The following is a 25,682-nucleotide window of genomic DNA, read 5'->3' on the forward strand; positions in this document are numbered from 1 at the left end:
GGCACAGAAAGATTAACATCTCATGACCAAATAACATATTGTTACTCTCTTTTACCTCCCTCCTTGAGTAAAGTGAAAAAGGTTAAAGTTAATGGCATAATAACGCTTCATTGAATGCACAATAGTCTTAACATGTTAAAGAAATGTTTAATTACAAAATTAAGCTTATACATAATCTAAAAATTTTCAAATGTACTGCATTTATAGCATAAAAGTACAATTAGTAAAATGATTCACTAGTAATTTAATTACATTTAATTTAAAGTAAAATTAAAAATGCTTTTCTCTCACTATGATGCAGAATATTACTCTGAACACCCACCTCACGCATCACTCAATATGGAAAGTAAACTAACAAGGGCCTCTCCACTTAGATTTTCATCATAAACCTTACATTTTAATGCCCATACTCTTCCACAGAAAAAACCATAAATAATGTCCATCTAATAAAAAAAGAATCTCTCCTATATCTGACACAGCAACACGCTTTCACATGTGAATACAATAGGAATGAAGATAAAGTAATTTGAGAGTTGAATTTCATCATTATTTACTTTTCAAATAAGCTATAATTTTTTCAAGAAAAAAGTATACTTTCAATGTAATTATAACTCTCTAAACAATCTTCTACTCCTTTTAAAGTTATTTACAAATAATCTAACAACTTATAGATTTTTTTATACTCAACACTCTGTTTTAGTGTAATGTCTAAAGTGTCAGTGCCTTAGTTATTTCTACTGTAAATTCTTTAATATTTACATAGACTTAATTTTGGATTAAATATTTTTCATACTTACTGCATCTGCAAAAACACATTTCAATATAAACTCATGTTTTCGACACCGTAGTTTTTGAAAAAAAATGTTTTTCCAAATTCATTACATTTGCAGGATTTTTCTCCAATATAAATTCCCTGATGTTGAACAAAGTTTGAGCAACTGCTTCGCGTTTCTCTATAGTACAAAATGAGTACAATAAGATTTGTAATACAAGTAAAGGTACTACAACCCTCCTACACTCCTTATATTTGTTATGTTTGTCTTCAAAATAAACATGCTTCTTCACTTTAAAGTGTTATATTTTCTGAAATTTCTTTTGACAGTAATTGCATTTATAATGCTTTTAATAAGTATAAACTCTCTGGTGTTGAGTAAGATGTGAAAAGATATCAATGACTTTTTCACATTCTTTATACTTGTACGATCTTTCTCAAGTAAAAATGCTTTCCTGTGCAATAAGATGTATTGGTTAAGTTTTGTCACATTCTTTACACTTATAAAGTTTTCTCCAGTATAAATTATCTTACCTACAAGCAAGTGTAACAATCATTGGAAGGCTTTGTCAAATTCTTCACATTTTTAGGGTTTCTCAACAGGATGGTGTCTTTTATGTTTAGAAAAGTTTTAGGTGTTGTCAAAATTATTGTCACATCTTTCAGGTTTGTAGAGTTTCTCACCAGTATGAATTTTCTTATGTCTAGTAAGGTGCGAGGACCTGTTAAAAGCTTTGCCACATTCTTCACATTTGTAGGGTTTCTCTCTAGCATGAATTCTCTTATGATTAGCAAGAGTTGCAGGCCAGTTAAAAACATTGCCACATTCATCACATTTGTAGGATTTCTCTCCAGTATGGATTACCTTATGGTTAGTAAGGGTTGAAAATAAAGTAAAGCCTTTGCCACATTCTTCACATTTGTAGGTATTCTCTCTAGTATGAATTCTCTTATGTCGAGTAAGGCTGGAGCATCCATTAAAAGCTTTGCCACATTCTTCACATTTGTAGGGTTTCTCTCCAGTATGAATTCTCATATGTTCAGTAAGGTTTGAGGACTGTATAAAAGCTTTGCCGCATTCTTCACATTTGTAGGATTTCTCTCCAGTATGAATTTTCTTATGTCTAGTAAGGTTTGCAAACTGGTTAAAAGCTTTGCCACATTCTTCACATTTGTAGGGTTTCTCTCCAGTATGAATTTTCTTATGTTTAGTAAGGTTTGAAAACTGGTTAAAATCTTTGCCACATTCTTCACATTTGAAGGGTTTCTCTCCAGTATGAATTCTCTTATGGTTAGTAAGGGTTGCAAACCAGTTAAAGGCTTTGTGACATTCATCACATTTGTAAGGTTTGTCTCCAGTATGAATTATCTTATGTTTACTAAGGATTGAGAATAAACTAAAGGCTTTGCCACATTCTTCACATTTGAAGGGTTTCTCTTCAATATGAATTTTCTTATGTTTAATAAGGGTTGAGGATTGGTTAAAGGCTTTGCCACATTCGTCACATTTGTACGGTTTCTCTCCCATATGAATTTTCTTATGTTTAATAAGCTCTGAGAACCAGTTAAGAACTTTGCCACATTCCTCACATTTGTAGGAATTCTCTCTAGTGTGAATTCTTATATGTTGTGTTAGATGTGAAAGCATGCAAAATGATTTGCCACATTCTTTACATTTGAAAAACTTCTTTCCAGTATTTCTTTTCTTATGACTGTTTGAATTTGAAAATTTATGAAAGACTTTCACGTATTTATCACATTGAAATATTTTGCTCTGGGTAGTTGTCAAACATTGGTTAAGTTCATTATAACCTTCTTTGAACACCTTAGACTCATCCACACTTTTACAGCTTATTCTTAATTGTAAATTCTCATGTCCACATTTTCCGTATCCTCTCAGTATCACTTTTTGAAAAGAATCTTTTATGCTGTGCTCTGGCCAAAGGTCTTCAGTGAAATGAGAATATATAACTGAAAGACATAAAAATAACAAATTACGCCACTTCCTAGACTCAGATAGAATATATTTTACAAATCAAATTTATAAAATTACACCAACTACATAAGCAAAATACAAAAATAAATAACTAAAAAATCCTAAAAGTAAAAAAAAAAAAAAAGTTATGTACAAATGAAGAAGCTTGACAAATTAGGATACACACAATGATATTTATAACAAACACATATATAAACACAATTTCAAAAGTCACAGACCAAGAAGAGAATCTTGTGAGTTGCAGTATAAAAATGATATGTCATTTATAAGCATAGTCTTTTTAAATAACCAGTGAATTTGTCAAGAAAATTTTGCAGGCAAGAAAAGAAGTGTGTGATATAGTCAAAGTCATGAGAAAAATAGATATCAAATGAGAATAATACCATCAGCAAATCTGTCCTACAAAATGGAAAAAAAAAAAAAACTTCCAAAATACCAAATTCTGAAAAAGTATATTGGCACTGCAAATTCCCTACATAAAAAAGATGCTGAAAGCAGTTTCTTCCACTGAAAATAACATGACAGAAAACAACACATTATTATATAAAAATACATAACTTTATGAAAAAGATATGCACATACAAATAGAATTCCTTAACATTATTATAATGGTGCAGAAAACGTTAATTATTCTCTAAAATTTGAAAGATAAAATCATAGAAAGTATTATAAATGTCTATTAATATACAACATAAAAAGAAATAATTAGCAACATTAATAATAAAGTTCAGGGCAGATGTAATGAAATAGAACTTTTATATGCAAGGGAAGTTAATTTTTCTACCAGATTATAATATATTATTGTATCCTTTAGAGGTTTTATGTAATCCCCAAGGTACCACAAAGAAAGTGTTTTGTATATCTGCATAGATATACAAAAGAAAACAGGAAGGAAGTGAAGCATTTCAATACAAAAATCAACAAGACACCAAGGATGACAGAAAGAGAAAATCAGAGACAAAAGTAAAAGAATCAAATAAAACAATAAAATAACATTCTTTCTCTTTCAGAAAATTATCCAAATATATATATATATGTAAAATATATATGTAAAATTAACTTTCCAATCAAGAGATATACTTTCATTAAAGGGATTTATTAAAAGAATTTTAAGCTGGGCGCGGTGGCTCACACCTATAATCCCAGCACTTTGGCGGATCACAAGGTCAGAAGATTGAGACCATCCTGGCTAACATGGTGAAACCCTGTCTCTACTAAAAATACAAAAAATTAGCTGGGCATGGTGGTGGGCGCCTGTAGTCCCAGCTACTTGGGAGGCTGAGGCAGGAGAATGGCGTGAACTCGGGAGGCGGAGCTTGCAGTGAGCTGAGATCGCGCCACTGCACTTCAGCCTGGGCGACAGAGCGAGACTCCATCTCAAAAAAAAAAAAAAAAAAAAAAAAAGAATTTTAAAAACCAAGATCCAACATGCCTTTTTACAAGGGTCAGGCTAGATCTAATGATAAACAGAGACTGAAAGTGGCAAGACAAAAGTACACATTTCACGCAAATATTAATCAAATGAGAGAAGAAGAGGTCAAAATATTACACAAAATACATCTTAAGTCAAAAACTGTCATATTTTATGAAATATACTTGAAGTCAAACTCCAAAGAGACAAAGAAGAATTTTTTTTTTTTTTTGAGATGGAGTTTCACTCTTGTTGGCTAGGCTGGAGTGCAATGGTGAGATGTCAGCTCACTGCAACCTCTGCCTTCCGGGTTCAAGTGATTCTCCTGCCTCAGCCTCCCTAGTAGCTGAGATTACAGGCGCCCACCACCATACCCAGCTAATTTTTTGTATTTTTAGTAGAGACGAGGTTTCACTATGTTGACCAGGCTGGTCTCAAACTCCTGACCTCAGGCAATCCAACCACCTCAGCCTCCCTAAGTGCTGGGATTATGGGCATGAGCCACCATGCCTGGCTCACAAAGAAGAATATTAAACAGTAATAGATTCATTTGCTGGGAACCAATGACAAATTTGTATATGGCAGTGTGTGTGTATCTCACATTAAGTTTCCAAATATATAAAGCAAATACTGTCAGAATGAAAGAAACACATAGAGAGCAATATAACTATAGTAGAATATTTTAATGCTTCACTTTCTGTAATAAAGATTTTAAAAAGATAAAATATTGGTAAAGAAACAGGACTTGAAGGGAGTATAAAACAATTATTTATAACAGAGGCATAGAGAACACTCAACAACGTAACGATAAACAGCCTTCTCAATACCTCATACGAAATTCTCCTTGATAGACAACCTGGTAAACCAAAAAAGAAGTCTTAACAAATTATTTAAAACTAAATTTTTATGGGTTACTTTCTATGACCAAAATGAAATGAGTATAGAACAGTAAGAAGAAAAAATTGAAAAATTCACAAATACATAGAAATTAAACAATACACTCTCTTGAGCATGCTTGTTGAAATGTTAAAATAATTAATCTTGTGAAGATGTCCATCCTGCTCAATATAATTTACAGATTTAATGCGATGTTGTTCAAATTTCTCATTGCATTTTTGAAGAAATAGAAACAGCAACCCCCAAAGTATATAAAGTCTTAAGAGATAATAAAGTACCCAAAAATCTGCAATAAAATAAACAATTTTGAAGGCATTACAGTTTCTGATTTTGAAACACATTACAGAGCTACAGAACTGTAACAATTTGGTATGAGTACAAAGGTAAAAACGTACACTAGTAGAACAGAATGCGGCACATAAACTTTCACATATATGATCATATAGGTCATTTGCATACCTGTAATTATTGCAGCATTGTTACTGAAAGCCAATAGGTAAAAGCAGTGCAAATTTGTCACCAAATTACTCAGTAGATATAATTTAAAATATAAAATACTTAAATATCACCCAGTATTTAAAAAGCAGAAAATATTCTAACAACTATAAAGCTTGATGACATTGTGCAAAATAAAATGAGCCAGTCACAAAAAGACAGAGATTGTATGAGATATACGAAGCAGTTACACTCTTAGAGAAAACACAGTGGTGTTTGAAAAGTGCCAGGAAATGGGTAAAATTCATAGTTTTTTAATGGGTATTGATATTTAGCTTTGCAAGATAAAAACATTTTAGGAATATGTTGCATAACAATGTCAATATAATAGGACTAAAATAAACATTTAAAAATATTCTATTGTAAATGTTATGTGTTTTTGACAAGTAAAAATAGACAATACCTAAAAGAGATACAGAGTTATGATCGTTTGTAAATTATCTTTAAATAGAGAAGTTTTTCTCCCACACAAAAATAATATAGATTCATGAATAAATAGATGTTGAAATTAGGAGAATTTCTATGACTTCTCACCTAGTCAAGATTAAACAACCATTCGCAACAAACCTATACCAGAAATATACAAGTCATAAAAAGAACAGGGAAAATATTTATACAGGTAAACACAGAGATCGTTATATTGGTAGTAGACATATGGCTGATTCATATTTGACTTTGTTCCACACTGTCTTAAATTTTACAGAGTTAAATACTGGCATACTCAATTATAATATAAACTAAAAAACCAAAAGAATTAACTCATGTGAGGTGGCATATCCTAAAATATGTAACACAAAAATATAAAATTCCAAAAGAAAATTAAAACATGAAATGTAAAACTTATTGGACACCATCAAGTACATCAATATATTCATTAAAAAACTCTTAGAAAAAGAATGTAGGGAAAAAGTAATGTAGAGGTTACTTGTAGACAAAAAAGGCTGAGAACTTCCCAAATTTTGATGTAGTAATAAAATTCCTAACCAATAATACTTGATTCAAGATTAGTGTACTTTAAAAACAGAGAAAAATAAAGGCTTTTCAAAATAAAAGGTGACAGTGTTATGATTCATTATGACTAGCACAGCTCTACATGAAGGGCTACATAGTAGCCTGGCAAAGTGTATTATGCCTGTAATCCCACATCTTTAGGGAGGCCAAGGCAGTAAGATAACTTGAGACCAGGAGTTCAAGATCAGCCTGAGCAACACAGTAAGACTCTGCATATAAACAAACAGAAATGCTAACATGAGTCCATTATTTTAAAAAAAAAAAAAAAAAATGATGCTGGACAGCATCATAAAACTATATATAAATATAAAGCTATTAAATGTAAATATACACACACACATAGAATTCTTTACTCTCATAATGATGAAGCATAAAACCTTTAAAGTTATTCTATATAATATGAGAAACTAAAAATAAATCTGCATAAATCTGTCGATACCCAATAAAAAATAACAGTTTTTAACATCAATAAAAAAACTGGAAAATATATTAGTTTTTGTATTAAATTGAAGTTGCTATGAAATTAAAACATATTGTTTTAACTTTAAGATGTTTTATGTAATCTCCACTTTTCAAGATAATTACATTGTATTTCCAGAAAGTATGTGAAACAAAATTTTAAAATAATCAAAGTATGTCACAACAAACTTAAATAAAAATTGGCACGGCAAGGTGGCTCACACTTGTAATCCCAGCATTTTAGGAGGCCGAGGTGGGCGGATCACCTGAGGTCGGGAGTTCGAGGCCATCCTGGCCAACATGGCAAAACCCCTTCTCTACTAAAAGTACAAAAATTAACTGGGTGTGGTGGCAGGTGCCTGTAATTCCAGCTACTCAGGAGGATGGGGCAGGAGAATCACTTGAACCCAGGAGGCGGAGGTTGCAGTGAGCCGAGATCACGCCATTGCACTCCAGCCTGGGTAACAAGAGCAAGATTCTGTCTCAAAAAAATAAATAAATAAATAAACAAAAATAAGCACTAAAATGAACAATGAAAAAGAAAACATATCTACAAGAAACACATAAAACAATAACAATAAACTGATAATAGTAACTTTACTTCTTTAAGCAATCATTTTAAAAATACATTAATTAAACTAATTAATAAAAAAAGGTGCTGGGCACAGTGGCTCACGCCTGTAATCCCAGCAGTTTGAAAGGCCGAGGAGGGTGGATCACCCGAGGTCAGAAGTTCGAGACCAGCCTGACCAACATGGAGACTCCCCGTCTCTACTAAAAATACAAAATTAGCAGGGCATGGTGGCACATGCCTGTAATCCTAGCTACTGGGGCAGCTGAGGCAGGAGAATCACTTGAACCCAGGAGGCGGAGGTTGCGGTGAGCCGAGATGGTGCCACTGCACTCCAGCCTGAGCAATAATAGCAAAACTCTGTCTCAAAAAAAAAAAAAAAAAAAAAAAGTGATCTCAGGACTTTGAGAAGCCAAGGTGGGCTGATCAGTTCATCTCAAGAGTTTGAGGACAAATCTGGGGGCATCATGGTGGATGGGAGGCAGGACTAGACTGCAGCTCCAACTCAGGCGAATAAAGCAGTGTGTGGAGGCTTGTATCATAAATTTTAGCTTCAGAATAACTGCAGGAATAAATCAGGAAACCTGAAATGACCCACAGATCCTCTGAATGAAGCAGACTGCTCCTACAGGACTCAGGAGACACCCCAAATACTGTGAGTGCCCAAACTGCAGAAGTGGAAAAGGGAGATCCTTCACCTCTGAAACATGCACCCCCACTGGGGAAACTGAAGGTCTAGTTTGTGGGAGAAGATGCCGACCTTACCTGGAGGTGAGTCAATTGAGTGCCAAGTGAAATATGGGGGTGGAAGAAGCAGCAGAAAAGGCCCTAGGAGCTCACTGGGTCCCCAAGCAGGCCATTCCTTCCTGGCATCACAAGGATCTTTTTGGAGGGCAGCCACAGGCACGAGAAAAACACCACAGGGAGAAGAAAACCTCCAGCTGAACTTTGTGACAATTTGAACCAGCTGAGAAGCCTCCGGGCCAGAACTCGGCAAAGGGCGAGAATCCATCAAATCCAACCTGCAGAGTCCACAGGTCACAGGTCACAGGGCCGGAGAAGAACTAATGCCCTTTTCTTTCACAGCTAGGAGGTGGGTAGCCTGGGGCAAGTTCTTAGCCCTGCTTGCTAACTGCCTGAAAAGAGTCTTGGTGCTGTTAGGTGGGGCACAGTAGGAGTGAGACCAGCCCTTTGGATTGTGTAGAAGTTGGGTGAGGCAGGTGACTGCCAGCTTTTCCCCACTTCCCTGACAACCTGCAAGACTTGGCAGAGGCAGCCATTATCCTCCTTGGTACATAAATCCATTGACCTGGGAACTTCACCCCCATCCTCAAAAGCAGCCAAAGCAGTACGCACCCAAGGAGAGTCTGAGTTCAGACACACCTAGCCCTGCCCCTACCCAATGGTCCTTCCCTACCCACCCTTGTATCTGAACACAAAGGGCATATACTCTAAGAAGTTGTAAGGCCCCACCCACTGGGTTCTTCTCCATACTACCGCAGCTGATGCTCTCTGGAAAGCACCACTTCCCAGAAGGAGGCAAATCAGCACAATAAGAGAGCATTAAATCACCAGTGCTAAGAACACTAGAAGAGTCCATTTCACCCCCCTACCACCTCCACTGAAACAGGTGCTGGTATCCACAGCTGAGAAACCCATGAACAGTTCACAACACAGAACTCCGGGCAGACAACCCTTAGTTCCAGCCCAAAGTTTGGTAGATTTGCTGGGTGGCTAGACCTAGAAGAGAAATAACAATCAATACAGCTCAGCTCTCAGGAAGCCACATCCACAGGAAAAGGGGAGAATACCAAATCAAGGAAACAAAAGAATCTGAAAAACAGCTTTCAGCCCTAGACCTTCCTTCTGACAGAGCCTACGCCACTGAGAAGGAACTAAAAAACCAACTCTGGTAATATGACAAAACAAGGCTCTTTAACACCCCCAAATTATCACACTAGCTAACCAGCAATAAATCCAAACAAAGAAGGAATCCCTGTTTTACCTGAAAATGAATTCAGGAGGTTAGTTATTAGGCTAATAAGAAAGGCATCAGAGAAAGGTGAAGCCCAGTGCAAGGAAATTCAAAGAACAATACACAAAACAAAGGGAGAAATATTCAAGAAAATAGATAACATAAAGAAAAAACAATCAAAACTTCAGGAAACACTGGACACACTTACAGTAAAGTCTCAGCAATAGAATTGAATGAATAGAAGAAAGAAATTCAGAGCTCAAAGACAAGGTCTTCAAATTAACCCAATCCAACAAAGACAAAGAAAAAATTATAAGAAAATATGAACAAAGCCTCCAAGAAGTCTGGGATTATGTTAAATGACCACACCTAAGAATAATTGGCATTTGTGAGAAAGAGAAATCTAAAAGTTTGGAAAACACATTTGGGTTGATAACCGAGAAAAGCTTCCTCAGCCTTCCTAGAGACCTAGACATCCAAATACAAGATGCACAAAGAACACCTGAGAAATTTATCACAAAAAGAGTATCACCTAGGCCCATTGTCATCAGGTTATCTAAAGTTAAGACAAGGAAAAACATCTTAAGAGTTGTGAGACAAAAGCACCAGGTAACCTATAAAGTAAAAACTATCAGATTAACAGCAGATTTCTCAGCAGAAATCCTACAAGCTAGAAGGGACTGGGGCCCTATCTATCTTCAGCCTCCTCAAACAAAACAATTATCAGCCAAGAATTTTGTATCCAGTGAAACTAAGCATCACGTATGAAGGAAAAATATAGTCTTTTTCAGACAAACAAATTCTGAGATAATTCATCATTACCAAGCCACTACTACAAGAACTGCTAAAAGAGCTCCAAATCTTGAAACAAATTTTGGAAATACACCAAAACAGAACCTCTTTAAAGCATAAATCTCACAGGACCTATAGAACAAAAATACAATTTAAAAAGCAAAAACAAAAAAACAAAAACCAAGGTACACAGGCAACAAATGGCATGATAAATGAAATGGTATCTCACATCTAAATACTAACATTGAATGTAAGTGGCCTAAATCTGCCACTTAAAAGATACAGAATGGATAAGAATTAACCAACCATCTGATGCCTTCAAGAGACTAACTTAACACATAAGAACTCACATAAAATTAAAGGGGTGGAAAAAAACATTTTATGCAAATGGACACCAAAAGTGAGCAGGAGTAGCTATTCTTATATCAGACAAAACAAACTTTAAAGCAGCTGCAGTTTAAAAAGACAAAGAGGGACATTATAGAATAATAAAAGGCCTTGGCTTGTTCAATCCCAGCACTTTGGGAGGCTTGAGGCGGGTGGATCACAAGGTCAGGAGTTCAAGACCAGCCTGGCCAAAATGGAGAAACTCCATGTCTACTAAAAATACAAAAATTAGTCAGGTGTGGTGGCAGGCACCTGTAATCCCAGCTACTCGGGAGGCTGAGGAGGAGAACTGCTTGAACCCAGGAGGTGGAGGTTGCAGTGAGCTGAGATCATGCCACTGCACTCCAGCCTGGGCAACAGAGCGAGACTCCATCTCAAAAAAAAAAAATAAAATAAAAATAAAAAATAATAATAATAGTAATAATAATAATAATAAAAGGCCTTGTCCAACAGAAAAACATCACAATCCTAAACATTAATGCACCTAACAATGGAGCTTCTAAATTTATAAAACAATTACTAATAGACCTAAAAAATGTGATAAACACAGTAAGAGTGGGGAACTTCAATAGCCCACTGACAGAACTAGACAGATCAAGACAGAAAATCAACAAAGAAACAACAGACTTAAACTATACCTTGAAACAAATGGACTTAACAGATATATACAGAACATTCCATCCAACAACCACAGAATACACATTCTACTCAACAGTGGGTGAAACTTTCTCCAAGATAGACCATATGATAGGCCACAAAACAAGCCTCAATAAGTTAAAGAACATTGAAATTATATCAAACACTCTCTCAGACTACAGTGGAATAAAACTAGAAATCGGCCGGGCGCAGTGGCTCACGCCTGTAATCCCAGCACTTTGGAAGGCCGAGGTGGGCGGATCACAAGGTCAGGAGATCGAGACCACCCTGGCTAACATGGGGAAACCCCGTCTCTACTAAAAAATACAAAAAAATTAGCCAGGCATGGTGGCGGGTGCCTGTAGTCCCAGCTACTCGGGTGGCTGAAGCAGGAGAATGGCGTGAACTCAGGAGTTGGAGCTTGCAGTGAGCCAAGATCGTGCCACTGCACTCCAGCCTGGGCAACACAGTGAGACTCCGTCTCAAAAAAAAAAAAAAAAACAAACCTAGAAATCAACTCCAAAAAAACCTTCAAAACCATGCAAATACATGGAAATTAAATAACCTGCTTCTGAATGATCAATGGGTCAAAAATGAAACCAAGATGAAAATTTAAAAATTTGTCTAACTGAATGACAATAATGACCCAACCTATGAAAACCTCTGGGATACAGCAAAGGTAGTGCTAAGAGGAAAGTTCATAGCCCTAAACACCTACATCAAAAAGACTGAAAAAGCACAAACTTGAGACAGTAAGGTCACAATTCAAGAAACTAGAGAAACAAGAATAAACCAAATCCAAATGCAACAGAATAAAGGAAATAATCAAGATTAGAGCAAAACTAAATGAAACTGAAGCAAAAAAAAACAAAAGATAAATGAAACAAAAAGCTGTTTTTTTGAAAACATAAATAGGCCAGGCACGGTGGCTCACGAGGTCAGGCGACTGAGGCCATCCTAGCTAACACCGGGAAACCCCACCTCTACTAAAAATACAAAAAATTAGCCGGGCATGGTGGTGGGCGCCTGTCATCCCAGCTACTCGGGAGGCTGAGGCAGGAGAATGGCCTGAACCTGGGAGGCAGAGCTTGCAGTGAGCCGAGATCGTGCCACTGCACTCCAGCCTGGGCAACAGAGCGAGACTCCATCTCAAAAAAAAAGAAAAGAAGAGAGAAAATCCAAATAACCTCAATAAGAAACAAAATGGGAGATATTACAACTGATACCACAGAAATACAAAAGATCATTCAAGGCTACGATGAATACCTTTACATACATAAACTAGAAAACCTAGAAGAGATGAATAAATTCCTGTAAAAATAAAACCCTCCTACCCTGAACAGACCAAAAGCAAGTAGCTTTTGAAATGGTAATTTTAGAATTACCAACAAAAAAAGTCCAAGACCAGACAGATTCACAGCAGAATTCTACCAGACGCTCAAAGAAGAATTGGTACCAATCCTATTGACACTATTCCAGAAGACAGAGTAAGAGGGACCCCTCCCTAATTCATTCTATGAAGCCAACATTATGCTAATATAAAAACCAGAAAAGGACATGATCAAAAAAGAAAACTACTGACTTATATCCCTGATGAACATAGATGCTAAAATCCTTAACAAAATACCAGCTAACTGAATCCAACAACATATCAAAAAGATAATCCATCATGATCAAGTGAGTTTCATACCAGGGATGCAGAGACGGTTTAATATATGCAAGTCAATAAGTGTGATACACCACATAAACAGAGTTAAAAGTCACATGATCATCTCAATAGATGCAGAGAAAGCATTTGACAAAATCCAGCATCTCTTTATGATTAAAACTCTCAGCAAAATTGGCATACAAGGGACATACCTCCACGTAATAAAAGTCATCTATGACAAACCCGCAGCCAACATAATACTGAATGGAAAAAAAGTTGAAAGCATTCCCTTTGAGAACTGGAACAAGACAAGGATGCCCACTCTCACAACTCTTCTTCAACATAGCACTGGAAGTCCTAGCCAGAGCAATCAGACAAGAGAAATAAAGGGCATCAGTAAAGAGAAAGTCAAATTGTCACTGTTTGCTGGTGATATGATCGTTTATCTTGAAAACCCCAAAGACTCCTCCAAAAAACTCCTAGAACTGATAAAAGAATTCAGCAAAGTTTCCAGGTACAAGATTAATGTATACAAACCAGTAGCTCTTCTATACACCAACAGTGACCTAGTGGAGAATCAAATCAAGAACTCAACCCCTTTTACAATAGCTGCAAAAATAATAAAATACTTAGAAATGTACCTAATCAATTACATGAAAGACCTCTACAAGGATAACTACAAAACACTGCTGAAAAAAATCATAGACAACACAAACAAATGGAAACACATTTTACGCTTATGGATAGGTAGAATTAATCTTGTAGAAAATGACCATACTGCGAAAAGCAATAAACAAATCCAATGCGATCCCCATCAAAATACTACCATAATTCTTCACAGAATTAGAAAAAACAATTCTAAAATGTGTACGGAACGAAAAAAGAGCCCACATAGCCAAAGCAAGACTAAGCAAAAAGAATAAATCTGGAGGCATCAGACTACTTGATTTCAAACTATACTATAAGCCATAGTTACCAGAACAGCATGTTACTAGTATAAAAATCGGCACATAGAACAACGGAACAGAATAGCGAACCCAGAAATAAACTCAAGTACTTACAGCCAACTGATCTTTCAGAAAGCAAACAAAAACATAAAGTGGGAAAAGGAAACCCTTTTCAACAAACGGTGCTGGGAAAATTGGCTAGCCACATGTAGGAGAATAAAACTGGATCCTTATCTCTCACCTTACACAAAAATAAACTCAAGATAGATTAAGGACTTAAATCTAAGACCTGAAACTATAAAAATTCTGTAAGATAACATTGGAAAAACCCTTCTAAACATTGGCTTAGGCAAGGATTTCATGACCAAGAACCCAAAAGCAAATGCAATAAAAACAAAGATAAATAGCTGGAAATTAATTAAACAAAAGAGCTTTTGCACAGCAAAAGGAACAGTCAGCAGAGTAAACAGACAACCCACAGAGTGGGAAAGGATCTTCACAATTTATACATCTGACAAAGGACTAATATCCAGAATCTATAATGAACTCAAATCAGCAAGAAAAAAACAAACAATCCCATCAAAAAGTGGGCTAAGGACACAAATAAACATTTCTCAAAAGAAAATACACAAATAGCCAACAAACATACGAAAAAATGCTCCACATCACTAATGATCAGGGAAATGCATATCAAAACCATAATGCAGTAGTACCACCTTACTTTTACAAGAATGATCGTAATCAAAAAATCATAAAACAGTAGATGCTGGCATAGATGCGGTGATCAGGGAACACTTTTACACTGCTGGTGGGAATGTAAACTAGTACAACCACCATGGAAAACAGTGTGGAGATTCCTTAAAGAACTAAAGGTAGAACTACCATTTGACCCAGCAATCCCACTATTGGGTATCTACCCACAGGAAAAGAAGCTACTATCTGAAAAAGATACTTGCACACACATGTTTATAGCAGCACAATTTGCAATTGCAAAATCATGGAACCAACCCAAATACCCATCAATCAACAATGGGATAAAGAAACTGTGGTGTATATATGGGATAAAATACTACTCAGCCATAAGAAGGAATGAACCAATGGCATTTGCAGTGACCTGGATGAGATTGGAGACTATTATTCTAAGTGAAGTAACTCAGGAATGGAAAACCAAACATTGTATGTTCTCACTGATATGTGGGAGCTAAGCTATGAGGATGCAAAGGCATAAGAACAATACAATAAACTTTGGGGACTTAGGGGGGCTCGGGTGGGAGAGGGGCAAGAGATAAAAGGCTACAAATAGGGTGTAGTGAATACTGCTTATGTGACGGGTGCACCAAAATCTAAAAAATTACCACTAAAGAACTTACTCATGGAACCAAACACCAATAACCTATAGAAAAATAAAATTAAAAAAATAAAAAATAAAAGAGAATTTGAGACCAGTCTGGACAACATTGTCTCTACCAAAAATACAAAAAAACTAACTGGATGTGATGGTGCATATTTGTAACCCAGCTACTGGAGAGGCTCAAGTTAGAGAATTTTCTAAGTTTAGAAAGTTGAGGATGCAGTGGGCCATTAATTATCACGTCACTGCAAACCAGCCTGGTTGACAGAGTGAGGCCACAAGAAAGAACGAAAGAAAGGAAGGAAGGAAGGAAAGAAGGAAAGAAGGAAGGGAGGGAGGGAGGGAGAGAGACAGAGAGAGAGAAAGAGAAAAAGAAATAAGATGCCTGAATGGCTTAAGTAAAAAAGCATACAATATGTTCTCTATACGAGACTCATTTTAACATTGAGTCAAATAGGCTGAAAGTAACAAAATGAAAAAAATCTTATTTCATGCCAATAGTAACCACGACTGGGTGAGATGGTCATCATTATATCAGATATAATATGCTTTAAGTCAAATACTTGGCCAGGCACGGTGGCTCATGCCTGTAATCCCAGCACTTTGGGAGTCCGAAGCAGGTGAATCACTTGAGGTCAGGAGTTCGAGACCAGCCTGGACAAAATGATGAAACCCCATCTCTACCCAAAATACAAAAAGTAGCCAGGCATCGTAGCACACTCCTGTAATCCCAGCTACTCGGGAGGCTGAGGCAAGAGAATTGCTTGAACTCGGGAGGCAGAGGTTGCAGTGAGTCGAGATCACACCACTGCACTCCAGCCTGGGCGACAGAGTGAGATTCTGTCTCAAAAAAACAAAAACACAAACAAACAAATAAGTCAAGTAGTAGCATTAATCAAAGATTGATATTATATAATGGTAAGTAAAATGGGTCAATTTGCCAGGAATCTATAACTATCATATTTATCTACCTATATGTACGTGTACTAATAACATCAGGTCTCCAAAATATATAAAGCAAATATTGACAAAGGTGAAGAAAGAAATACATAGCAACATAATAATTGTAGATATCAAGACCCCATTTTCAATAATAAAAAATTAAGATAAAAGATTAATAAGAAAACAGAAAACTTAGACATTATAGACTGCATTGATTATTTTGCATATAGAGGAATAGCTAAGAGTGGATGATTTATAAAGAAACATGTTTATTTGGCTCACACTTTGGCAGACTGTACAAGAAGTATGTGCCAGCATCTGCTTCTGGTGAGGGTCTCAGGAAGCTTACAATCATGGTGGAAGGCAAAGAGTAACTGGACATATCACATGGTAAGAGACAGAGCAAGTGTGAGGTGAAGGAAACAGGTTCTTTTAATGAAGCAGTTTTCATTTGAATTAATAGAGTGTAAACTTTCTGATTACCAAGAGGATGGCGTCATGCCATTCATGAGGAATTTGCCTCCATGACCCAAACACCTCCCACCAGGTCCCACATCCAACATTCAGGATTACATTGCAACATGAGGTCTGGAGAACACGGACATCCAAACCATAGCATAGAACAACTAGGCTTAACAGACTCATAAAAAACTTCTCAGTCAAAAGCAACAGAATATATGATATTCTTATTTGCACCTAGTGTATTCTGTGAAAACACATAATGGGTCTTATTAAATTTAACAATAACAACTGGGTGCAGTAGCTCATGCCTATAATTCCAACACTTTGGGAGACCAAGGTGGGAGTATCATTTGGGACAAGAAGTTTGAGACCAGCCTAGGTAACACAGTGAGGCCCTGTCTCTACAAATAATAAAAAAAAATAGCCAGACATGATAGTGCATGTCTGTAGTTTCAGCTACACGGGGAGCTGAGGGGTAAGGATCACTTGAGCCCAGGAGGCTGAGGCTGCAGTGAGCCAAAATTATGCCACTGCACTCCAGCCTGAGTGACAGTAAAATCCTGCCTCAAAACAACAATGATGAATAAATCTAAGAACACCAAAATCATACACTGTGTGTTTTCTGACAAAAACTTAATAAAACTAGGAATTAAAAGCAAAGGTAAAATTGGCAAATCCAAAAATATATGAAAATGAAACACACAGGCTGAGTGTAGTGGCTCAAATGTGTAAACTCAGAACTTCAGGAGGCCAAGGCAGAAGGATTACTTGTGCCTAGGAGTTTGAAAGTAGCCTGGGCAACAAGGTGAGACCCTGTCTTTAAACTTAATTTAATTTAAAATAAAATAAAACATACTCTTTGACATAGTTTTGCTCAAGGGTCAAAAAATTTAATTTTGTTAAGATGTCAATATAAACTAAAGTGGTAAAAAAATTCAATATAATCTCTATAAAAATCCCAATAGCAGTTTTTTTTACAGAAATGTTTAAAATTTTTAAATTTGATTATGACTATAACTAGCTAAACAACCATGAAAAAAAAGCATTATACTTCCTGATTGAAAAACATATTAAAAGCTACAACAGCAAAAATAATGTGGTACTGACACAATGACATATAAAGAGATAACAGAATAGACGGCCAGGTGCACTGGCTCATGCCTGTAATCCCAGCACTTTGGAAGGCCAAGGCCGGCGGATCACGAGGTCAGGAGATCGAGACCATCCTGGCTAACACGGTGAAACCCTGTCTCTACTAAAAATACAAAAATAATTAGCCGGGCGTGATGGCGGGCGCCTGTAGTCCCAGCTATTCGGGAAGCTGAGGCAGGAGAATGACGTGAACCCGGGAGGCAGAGCTTGCAGTGAGCTGAGATAGCACCACTGCACTCCAGACTAGGTGACAGAGCAAGACTCCATCTCCAAAAAAAACAAAAAAACAAACAAAAACAGAATAGAGAGCCCAGAAAAGAACCCTTTTGTGTATGATCAAATGATCTTTCACTAAGTCACCATTAACACATGATAGAGAAAAGACAATCTTTTCAAAAAAATAACGTTGAAATCAGGTTATCTACACTGATAAAGCTGAATCCTTTCCTTGAACTATATACAAAGAATATTTGAAATAAAATATTTAGAAATTTAAAAAATAACAATCTCTTAGAAAAAATATAGGAAAAAAACATGACATTGGTATTGGCACCATTTTCTTAGATACAACATTAAACGCATGAGCAACAAAGAACAGAATAACTGAACTACACTGTACTTCAAAATTTCTGCATATCAAAGAAAACATTCAAAAGAGTAATGATGCCTCTTAGGAAATGGGTGAAAATATTTGCAAATCACATGTGATAGGAGTTAATATTCAGAATATATAAACAACTATTAAAACTGAATTATAAAGTTGAATAACGACTTAGAAGTGGACAAATAATTGAATTAAATTTTCATCAAAATGATACAAATGCAAAAAAGCATTTGAAAGGATACACAAAAATACTACTTTGTAGACAAATGCATGAAAATCACAATGAAAAACAGAATCCTCTCCCACCCATTATAATAGCCACTATAAGTTTTCTAGAAAACATCAAATCAGTTGATGATGCAATGAAAATAAAACCCACGTTAATTGTTGGTGCAAAACAAGGATGCAACCATTATTTACAAATGTTATAAATGTTCCTCAAATAATTAAAAATGGAGTTATTAAATACAGCAATCCCCCTTATGGATCTACATCCAAACTATGCAATGCAGGACCTGGAAGACATATTTGAACATTTATGTTTCTTGTACCAGCATCACAAAAGCCAAAACGCGGCCAGGCATGGTGGCTCACACCTGTAATCCCAACACTTTGGGAGGCGGAGGCGGATGGATCACCTGAGGTCAGCAGTTTGAGACCAGCCTTGCCAACATGGTGAAACCTCGTCTCTACTAAATATACAAAATTTAGCCAGGTGTGGTGGTGGGCGCCTGTAATCCCAACTACTCAGGAGGCTGAGGCAGGAGAATCACTTGAACCTGGGAGGCGGAGACTGCAGTGAGCCAAGATTGTGCCATTGCACTCTAGCCTGGGAGGCAGAGCAAGACTCCATCTCAAAAAAAAAAAAAAAAAAAGCCAAAATGCTGAAGCAATCCAGATGTTGATTTATAAATACATAAAATAAGTAACATATGCATACAATGGAATATTATTCAGCCTTAAAAAAAAAATCTTGGGAAGCTGAGGGAGGAGAATTGCTTGAACCTGGGAGGTAGAGGTGAGCCAAGATGGCACCACTGCACTCCAACCTGGGCAACAAGAGCAAAACTTCATCTCAAAAAAAAAAAACCAAAAAGAAAATCTTGTCCCATTTTAATACAAATGTTGAGAGAATTATGTCACCTAAAATGAGCCAGTAACAAAATGATGGATACTGTATGATTCCACTTATATGAGATATCTTAAGTAGTCACACTCATAAAAACAGAAAGTGGAAGTGTGCCTGTCAAGGGCTGAAGAGAGGGTAAAATGGGCAGTCGTTACTTAATGTGTACTGAGTTTTAGTTTTACAAGATGTAAAACTTTTAGAAGTATTTTGCCTAACAGTGTGAATACACTTAACATGCTTGAAATGTACAACTTTTATTCAGACAGGATCTCACTCTGCCACCCAAGCTGGAGTGCAGTGGCACAATTATGGCTTACTGTAGCCTCAACCAGGCTCAAGTAAATCCTCCCCCATCAATCTCCCAAGTAGCTGAAACCATAAGTGCACACCACCATGCCTGTCTTTAGAAAAAATTTTTTTTGTAGACTGGGTCTTTATATGTTGCCCAAGCTGGTCTCCAAATTTTGGGCTCAAGTGATCCTCCTGTCTTGGCCTCTCAAAATCCCTGGATTACAGATGTAAGTAAGCCACTACCATGCCTGGTCCTGAAATGTACACTTCAATGAATTTAAGATGGTAAATTTTATGTTATATTTTCACAATTAATTTTTTTAAAAGAAAAACTGAAAAAAATAAATTATAAATCTTTTCAAAAATTATCTTCAAATCACAAACGTGTTTCTCTCATGCAAAAGAAATATATATTCATCATTAAACACATGGTGAAAAGAAGGCGATTTCCATGACTACTCATTTAGATATGATAGGACAACCACTGAAAATCAGCTAAGAAAGAATACATACAAAATAAGCCATAACCAAAATTGAGGTCATATTTGTAGATAAAAGCACACACATATATAAACTGATTGTGATAGACATATGGCTGATTTATTTATTTATTTATTTTTGAGATGGAGTCTCGCTCTGTCGCCCAGGCTGGAGTACAGTGGCGCTATCTCAGCTCACTGTAACCTCCGCCTCCCAGGTTCAAGAGATTCCCCTGCCTCAGCCTCCCAAGTAGCTGGGACTACAGGCACCCGCTACCACGCCAGGCTAATTTTTGTATTTTTAGTAGAGACAGGGCTTCACCATATTGGCCAGGCTGGTCTCGAATTCCTGACCTTCTGATCTGCCCGCCTCGGGCTCCCAAAGTGCTGGGATTACAGGAGTGAGCCACTGTGCCCGGCTGATTTATCTTTTAATTAAACCCCATGTTGACTTAAAGTTTACAAACAGAATTGCAAAATGTCTAAATATATAAGTAAAACAAAAAATCACAATAAACTGATGTTTAAAAACCTACACTAAATAAAACACTAATATGGAACTGCAAAACAATAACTAGAGAAATGTTTACTCACAAAATCCGCTTTGCAATATTTATGTACCATTAAAGAATTTGTCTAGATAATTACAATATTTGACTGTGTGTACTCATGGAAAGCAGGTATTTCAAATCATTGGCACGCGCTGTGTTGCAATAAAATTTCAGAAAAAAACAGTATAATTATAAATAAAAGATTCTAACAATAAATTTATAATAAATTAGTATTTATGTTTTAAATATATGCTATTCTTACACAAAATAAAACTACTGTAATCCAACTTTAGAAGCAAAATAATAGTCTTGTATTGCTAAATTTAAAAATTATATATTTTGCAGAATATGGTTAGCACTTCTTATATATAAAACAAATATTTAGAAATTAGTTATGTCATTACTTAGATATATGCTTAAGAAAGTGGGTGAAAATCCTATAATTCCTGTTTGCCTGAAGCAAACTTAAATTTATAAGTAACATCAGCCATATCATGTAAGTTCTAGCATATTGTCCTAAATGTCTGAACCTAAAGTACAGAAAAATTTGAAATAGAAAATAGAAAGTAAAAATGTATAGGGAGAGTGACATCAGTAAGATGGAAAAATAAAAGGTTCCCTATTTGCTTATCATCCCACAGCAAGAAAATTTATCAGCCATCTCTGACAAAAATGCATTTATGTGAGCCATGGCTCACACCTGTAATGACAGCTACATGGTACATTCAGGTTGGGGAACTGCTTCAGGCCAGGATTTCAAGACCAACCTGGGTTATGAAGCCAAAACCCATCTCAAAAATAAGTGCCTTTAAGAGAGCTTTGAGATCCAGAGAGGGTGTTGTGAAACTGCTACAGTCTAAGATTAAGGAGTGTTCTTTTCAGAAGGCAGGCCCTCATTCAGGTGGAAAAATACAGGACCCCTGTTCTAGGCTGCAGACCAGGAAATGGCCCACCAAATTTGGTCCCACTGAGAATTCTGAACTTACTCTCTAATCATTCCAAACTCCTCCCAGCCACAGTCTGGGAGAGACCGTGCCCTTCCAGAGGCCTGGAGGAAGACAGCCATTTATAGCCATGCAGGCAGGCCTGCAGACCTTGTCCTTTACTGTGGTTTCTGAAGCAGTTCAATGACTCAGTTCCAGCTCCCTGAGCCATAGTTCATGGCCAGTTCTGCCTATATAGGAACCCACACAGTGACCTGAAAAAATTCTCTTTGATACTCAGTGAAAGCCATACTCATCCACATTCTGATATAAGGCCCACCATATATAGACCCAATTACAAAAACCTGCCCTACTGTCTGCCCTACAGAGCAATATCCAGAAAAATATTTAGTCTGTTCCAAAATATAATGGAAATTACAATTACCCAAGCCCCTGTTAAGCCAACTAAAGGTGAGCCCTAGTGCAGACCCAGCAGCCTTGTGACCAAGCTACGGCCCTCTCCACTACAAACCCAGAGGGCATCCCATCACCCTGAGAACCCAACAAAAAAAAATCTTTACCTCCTAAACCAGTTTATAAAAACTTAAAGAGGTGTTTGCTCCTTCAAATTCAGACACCAATGCAAAACTATATTGTACCCACTGTAAATACTTTATTTTAACATAGAACTGCAAGTATGTGGCAGAAGAATTCGTCAAAAAGTTTTTAAACTCACTGAAATTGAAGACAAATGAGTAAAAACTTGCTGCTTATCGATCACATGCTCTTATATATAAAAAATTATAAACAGTATACTAAAACCTGTTTAAATTAATAAATACATTCAGTAAATTAGCAAAATATAAAATTAACATACAAGTTTAAGATATGGTTCCATACACTTAAAGCAAACTGATTATTAAGAAAACAATCTTATTTACAGTAGCATTAAAATAATTTCTGAGAACAAATTTAAACAAGGAGGTAAAAAAATCTTTACAATAAAAATATATTAATGAAATAGAGAAGAGGCAAATAATTATTATTTTTTGAGACAGAGTCTCTGTCACACAGGCTGGAGTGCAGTGGTACAATCTCAGCTCACTGCAGCCTCCACCTCCTGGGTTAAAGCAATTCTCCTGCCTCAGCCTTTTGGGTAGCTGGGATTACAGGAACCTGCCACCATGCCAGGCTAATTTTTGTATTTTTAGTTGAGATGGGATTTCACCCTGATGGCCAGGCTGGTCTCAAACTCCTGACCTCAAGTGATCTCCCTGCCTTGGCCTCCCAAAGTGCTGGGATTACAAGTGTGAGCCACTGTGCCTGGCCAACGCAAATAAATTTTAAAATATTTTATGTCCATGGATTGAAAGCATAAATATTGTTAAAGTGCCATATTATCCAAAATAATCTATGGATTCAATGAACTCCCTATCGAAATTCCAGTGGCATTTTTTTACAGCAATGAAAAATAAAATCCTAAAATTTATATGAAACTACAATAAACTTTGAATAGTCAAAGCAATCTTGAGGAAAAAGAACAAAGAAGGACATTATAATTTCAAACTATATTTCGAGTATCAAAAAAAGACTATAATAATAAAAACAAGATGAAATGTGCAGAAAAATGAACCAAAAAAATGGAAAAGAAACCACTAATCACACACATTTCAGACGTGATGTAGAAAGAGAACTTAAAAAATAACAGGGTTTCTCAAAATTTTGCAGATATTTGTGTATCCCTAAAACAATGGAACATCAGTCAGATTGTGCAGTCTCTTATAAGCCATGAAGAGGACTTTGGCTCACAGTAAACTTGAAGGAAGATCACTGATGGGAAAGTAGAATTTTTAGAGAATTTAAGAGCATAAAGAAGATGCCCCTATGTGAGAGCAAGAGAAAAGAAACTGAGCTTCCCAGAAACTTTCTCTGGAACATAGCTTCCCAAATCCCATGTCAAGAACTGACTTTCTCTTTGACATTTGGACCTCTCATCTGTGTCATCTGTTGTATTCACTATCACTCTCACCTACCTGGGGGTTTGGCTACCATCTCCTGTCTCTTCCTATTCCAGGGCTCTTTTCCTCGCTCCAAACAGGTTATCAGGTGAGGCTTAGAGACAGCAATACCTGTTTTATTAAAAATAAATAACATGAATCTTGCTCATATTCTCCAGTTACCAACCTACTAATGTGCTCAGTAAAGAGAATGTCATAGCATATTCTAGTAAATTAATCCCAAATTACTAATTTATAACAGACATTTCTAAATATTTAGAAAATGCTTTAAATTTTTAGGTCTTTAATTTCACTACCCAGTACTACTGAATCAAAAATTGGTGGTGGCAATTAAATTTTAAGGTGTGGGCAACAACATTTTATGCCATCAAATTTCTGTAATTACCACTAATCTAGAGTGAAGGATATAGATCAGCTCAGGAATGTGGAAAGTTCAGGTCACGATGAAACGTACTGAAGAAATTTTTTTCTACACGGACAAATCTCAAAGATTTTCTTGAAAACAGGGATCTGAAACTCATTTATGCAAAGCACAAATTACCACAAGTTATGCAAAAAAAGAGAAATAAAACCTTTAGGGCATATTAGGAATTGTGTGTTGAAGTTATCCTCACCCAGGAAGACCAGGTTTCTGTAGTTCTCAAACATCACTTTCCTATATAAATTCCGTTGTGCAGTGTCCAGGCATTGCCACTCCTCCAGAGAGAATTCTATGGCCACATCCCTAAATGTCAATGGTCCCTGAAAAACACACACACACACACACATATATTTACTGAATAACCATGGGCAGAATTTTTATTTTGGCTCAAGGCAAAGTAAGACAGTATAGAAAACTGATTCTGACTTATAGGAGTGACTCAAATTATACAATAAAATAAATTTCAATGCAGAAATATTCTCTAATATATTCTTTAACTCAGATAAGAGAACAGCATAAGATCCACAACATCAGTGTATATATACTTTTTTGAAGAAAAACTATAAAAGGACATGAATACAAACGTGTAAATTTTTGAGTGCTATATTTACATCATACACAATGAGTTGTATATATTTTTCAGATAGAAAAGATATGTTGAGTTAGAAGGTACATCTCAAATTTTAATGTGTATGATAAACTGAAGATCTTATTATGCGGATTGTTTTTAGAAAATCTGGAATAAAGTTTGAATTTCTGAATTTTCAACAAGCTCACCAGTAATGCCAATGTTTTTGGCCCAAGAAGAGTATTTTGTCAAACATCCACTAAGTAAAAGAGCCTGTGCTGGCCAGGCACGGTGGCTCACGCCTGTAATCCCAGCACTTTGGGAGGCCGAGGCAGGCGGATCACCTGAGGTCACGAGTTCGAAACCAGCCTGGCCAACATGGCAAAACCCCATCTCTACTAAAAAAAAAATACAAAAATTAGCCGGGCACGACGATGTGCGTCTGTAATTCCAGCTACTTGGGAGGCTGAGGCAGGAGAATCGCTTGAACCTGGGAGGCGGAGGTTGCAGTGAACTGAGACTGCGCCAGCGCATTCTAGCCTGGGCAACAGAGCGAGACTCCATCTCAAAAAAAAAAAAAAAGAACCTGTGTTTTTCCCAGTTTTTTTGTAAATAAAGATGAGAGCCTTCATCTTCCAAAGACATATATGCAAATAAAACCTAAGGAAGAAAGGCAGCTGCCAAATCAAATGTGATAATTTATGCACATCAGCTGCATAAAGATACTAATGAAAAGTAATTAACTATAAAAAAAAACTTGTCAGAGAGCTCTTTAGCCAAGTGAATCATTAACA

The 25,682-nt window shown here is 36.4% G+C and overlaps 1 protein-coding gene across 10 annotated transcripts in view; it reads right to left on the bottom strand.

Annotated features, from left to right (window-relative positions):
* ZNF680 (zinc finger protein 680) overlaps window positions 1-25,682 on the bottom strand; it is a 64,011-nt gene that overhangs the window by 22,206 nt on the left and 16,123 nt on the right. For 3 of the 10 annotated variants that reach the window (XR_008503697.2, XR_010127098.1, XR_010127099.1), the window contains exons 2-4: window positions 24,514-24,640; window positions 23,915-24,010; window positions 1,307-2,743 (exon numbers count right to left, since the gene is read on the bottom strand). Coding sequence is in view for 3 of the 10 variants with exons in the window: in XM_063668385.1 (XP_063524455.1) it covers window positions 1,404-2,743; window positions 8,378-8,624 (1,587 nt within the window). In the remaining 7 variants the exon portion in view is untranslated. Of the gene's footprint in view, window positions 1-127; window positions 2,744-8,377; window positions 8,635-23,914; window positions 24,012-24,284; window positions 24,410-24,513; window positions 24,641-25,682 lie in introns of those variants that run through there. The other 7 variants (XR_010127096.1, XR_010127095.1, XR_008503696.2 and 4 more) reach the window with 6 other exon arrangements.

The sequence above is a fragment of the Pongo pygmaeus genome, chromosome 6 (genome assembly GCF_028885625.2).
Source record: "Pongo pygmaeus isolate AG05252 chromosome 6, NHGRI_mPonPyg2-v2.0_pri, whole genome shotgun sequence".
Taxonomy (NCBI): domain Eukaryota; kingdom Metazoa; phylum Chordata; class Mammalia; order Primates; family Hominidae; genus Pongo; species Pongo pygmaeus.